Source organism: Aphis gossypii, unplaced genomic scaffold (genome assembly GCF_020184175.1).
Source record: "Aphis gossypii isolate Hap1 unplaced genomic scaffold, ASM2018417v2 Contig00557, whole genome shotgun sequence".
Taxonomy (NCBI): Eukaryota; Metazoa; Arthropoda; class Insecta; order Hemiptera; family Aphididae; genus Aphis; species Aphis gossypii.
In genome coordinates, this window is record NW_026083160.1 from 62,642 (window position 1) to 65,956 (window position 3,315).

The 3,315-nt window shown below is 42.0% G+C and overlaps 1 protein-coding gene across 1 annotated transcript; it reads right to left on the reverse strand.

Annotated features, from left to right (window-relative positions):
* Positions 1-356: 356 nt before the first annotated feature.
* On the reverse strand, positions 357-1,307 carry LOC126554616 (uncharacterized). The gene has a single exon (XM_050209672.1). It carries the CDS (start codon positions 1,305-1,307, stop codon positions 357-359), a length of 951 nt encoding a protein of 316 aa, XP_050065629.1.
* Positions 1,308-3,315: the final 2,008 nt, after the last annotated feature.

The window sequence follows — 3,315 nt, forward strand, 5'->3', positions numbered from 1 at the left end:
CGAGGCGGCTGCGTCGGATGTCCACGAGCAGTCCGTAGTAGTGCAAAAAATCGGCTCCAAGGAATGGTCGTGCCACGTCGGCCAGTTCGAACGTCCATGTGAAGGCGCGATTGAAACCCAGGTCGAGTTGTAGTTGCTTTGGCCCGTAGGTTTTTATTTGAGAGCCGTTTGCGGCGATTAAATTTAGGGTCGAAAAAGAAGAAGAGTAATTATTTAAAAATTTAGAAGGTTGGCCAGGAAGGAGAGAAAATTCGGCACTGGAGTCGACCAGAAATCGACGTCCGGTGTGTTGATCGGTGACGAAAAGTCGCCGTGAGAGAGGTGCGGCGAGATGTTCGGTGAACATCGCCGCCTTTTTAATTTTTATGGGTGGGCACGAAGGTGCACGGGGCGCGGCACTTTTGCGCCTCAGGTCCGTAACCCACGTGGTAGTAACACCAACCCGTCGTGTTGCTCGTGTGTTGTGGCGGCGGCGGTTCGGATCGAACGGGGCGCGTCACGGGCGCGCGTTTCGGAGACGCGATCTGATGTGCGAGCTTCGACACTTGCTCGGTCAAGTTGAGTATCGCGGACTCGATCGTCTGCACGCGTGTCTCCAGCGTGGTTTGGAAAACAGCGGGTGGCGCTACCGCTGGAGTCGGGTCGATCTCGCGTGACTCGGGGAAAACTGCCGCACAACGCACACGCGGAGAAGGGCGAACTTTCGCGACCTCGCGACTTTCGCACTCGAACAAAATTCGATCGGCGCGCTCGGCCAAAGACTCGAGAGGCCCGGAAAAACCAGCGATGACGGTGCGAACAGCTGCCGGAAGTTTGGCGCGCCAGAACTGCTCCAACGCCGCGTCTGACATACCCTCGGGGTAGACATCCCGCATGTCTTTGAGGAGCCGCGATGGTGTGCGGTCCCCCATGTCTCCGGGTTGGACGATTGAGCGGAAGCGTGCGGCCGCCAGAGCGGTGTACAAGCTCACGAGCCGCTCGCGAACCAGGTCGTAAGAGACGCTGACGCCGAGGAGGTCAGAAACCTCGCGAATGCCTTCGTCGTTGAGAGACGCGAGCACGTAATTCACGCGCGTTAAATCTGACCTCACGCGGTTTGTGTGGAAAACGGCGTCCGCGTGGACAAACCACTGACGAGGCGCGAACTGCCAAAAGCTCGGGAGCCGGACGTTGGCAATAGACTCGATCTCGGTGGGCGAGATGGATAGCACGTGCTCGGTGGTGGTCGTCGTTGTCGGCGTCGAGCTAGTGGTCACCGTGACAACCGGCGTCGTAGTTGGCCTAGTCGTATCGCTCGTGACAACCATGACGAAGATCGGTCGGAACGCGAGGTAGATTGGCGTGGATAAACTTGGATAAAGTTTTACGAACACGTGGTCGGCACACTACTCGTGGCGAACGGTGCTTACGCGGACTTCGTCGGACGACGATCGGACTCGAAAAAAAGAAAAGAGTTGAGGTCACCAATTTGGTGATAGTGGCTTTTGTTGGCACACTATCAGCCAGACAATTTATGAGCTTCGAATGAAAACTCGAAGTCGGAGACAAGGTAACCACTACAAATAACAACAAGCTTGACGGGACAAAACTTTTTATTTGGTAGGGAAACAGAAAACGAAAGTAGAGTACTTTACAATAAAATAAATACACGGTAAAAGGGTATAGTGGTCGCAGAGACAATATACGCGCGGCGTAGCTTCGGCGGTGTCGTGGAAAAACAGACAAAGTCGAGTGACGGAACGGAAGTTAGTCGTACTGAGAACTAGGAACTTCACAGTTCGGATGTCGACAAAAGAGTGGCGAAACGGGAATCGCGAAATCCGCGTAACGGCCGTAACGAGCCGAGAAAAGCGGATCGGTCGCTCGCGCGGGCTGGCGGGGGGTAGCGCGAGATCGCGATATCGTTACAATAGGCATATATAGATATAACACAATAATAAATAATAATACAATAATACAATAATAAAATAATACAATAATAATAATAATGGTACAATAATTGTGCGCTAGCGCGGCGACGGTAAACACCGCGACAGTGCGTCCGCGGTGTAGTGGTGATAACACCGTATCACCACAATACTGAAAACTCTGTAAAAGATTTCAAATGGCGTTATCCATTGTTATCTATTCAACAATGTGAACAAATTATTAATAACTGTTTAATTAAAAAATATTCCTTCAGTATATAAGATAAATTGGATTTCGATGATAGTAGGAAAATAAATAGGTAATAATTTTAAACATTGTCAATATTTTTAGTGTAATAGAATATACCTACCATAAGATTTTACGATTATATTATAATAAGTTTTATAGAAATTGTTATAAATAAAATAGTTGTAATAAATGTATACACATTTCTTTAATAAAGTATTATTGTTGTACACTTCGATGATACGATAAATATATTTTTCCACTTCAGTTTACGTTATATTATTTCATTTAAGAATATATTTTATATAATATTAACTCTATATATTTATATATTTATATAATATACTGTATCTTTCATAATATATCACAACATATTATTATATATATAATCAAAATAATAGAACACTTATTCCATCATGTTAATATTAATATAATTTTCCTATATTACTCATTATATTATTGTTAATGGTTATGTCATTTAAACATCGCTCTATATTATATTCTATTTTAGAATACATAGATGATTATGATTTAATAGTTCTGTATAGTGTAAGGTAAAAGAAAAAATTTATAATAATAATAATCAGAGGTCGTTGATGTTTCAGCAGTCATTAAAGGTTAATTAAAAGTGAGACACTCACTTTTCATAATAACATTTTCAAGAGTTTTAACCAGTGCTAAACATTATTTCGATGAATAATATAATATTCATTTATTAATTAAATATATTTTTCTCTTAGGAATATATTATCTTATTTTTTCGTATATTATATAACTCCTGTAGATGAAAGGAGTAGCTTGAAGAACAGTATGATTCCTTTGAGTGAAATCGGGTCTCTTATATATGATACATTTTCCGCATCCACATAGCTATAAAACGCATGATAAATATTTATTTTCCATATGTCGGAATGAAAAGTGATGTCCTACACATAAATAGCATTTTCCTAATGACTTTTAGTTAAAAGAGAAATAATATATGACTAATAACAACAAGGTGTTATAGAAATGTCAAGTTGTTATAATATTAATACTGCGGGTGATAATGTATAACATACATATGTGATAATCTTAATCGTTTTGTTTACCATAACTTTTAAATCGTTGTAGAGTTAATAGCTGTATTGAAATGTTATAGATGAAATATGAAAGTACCTATAC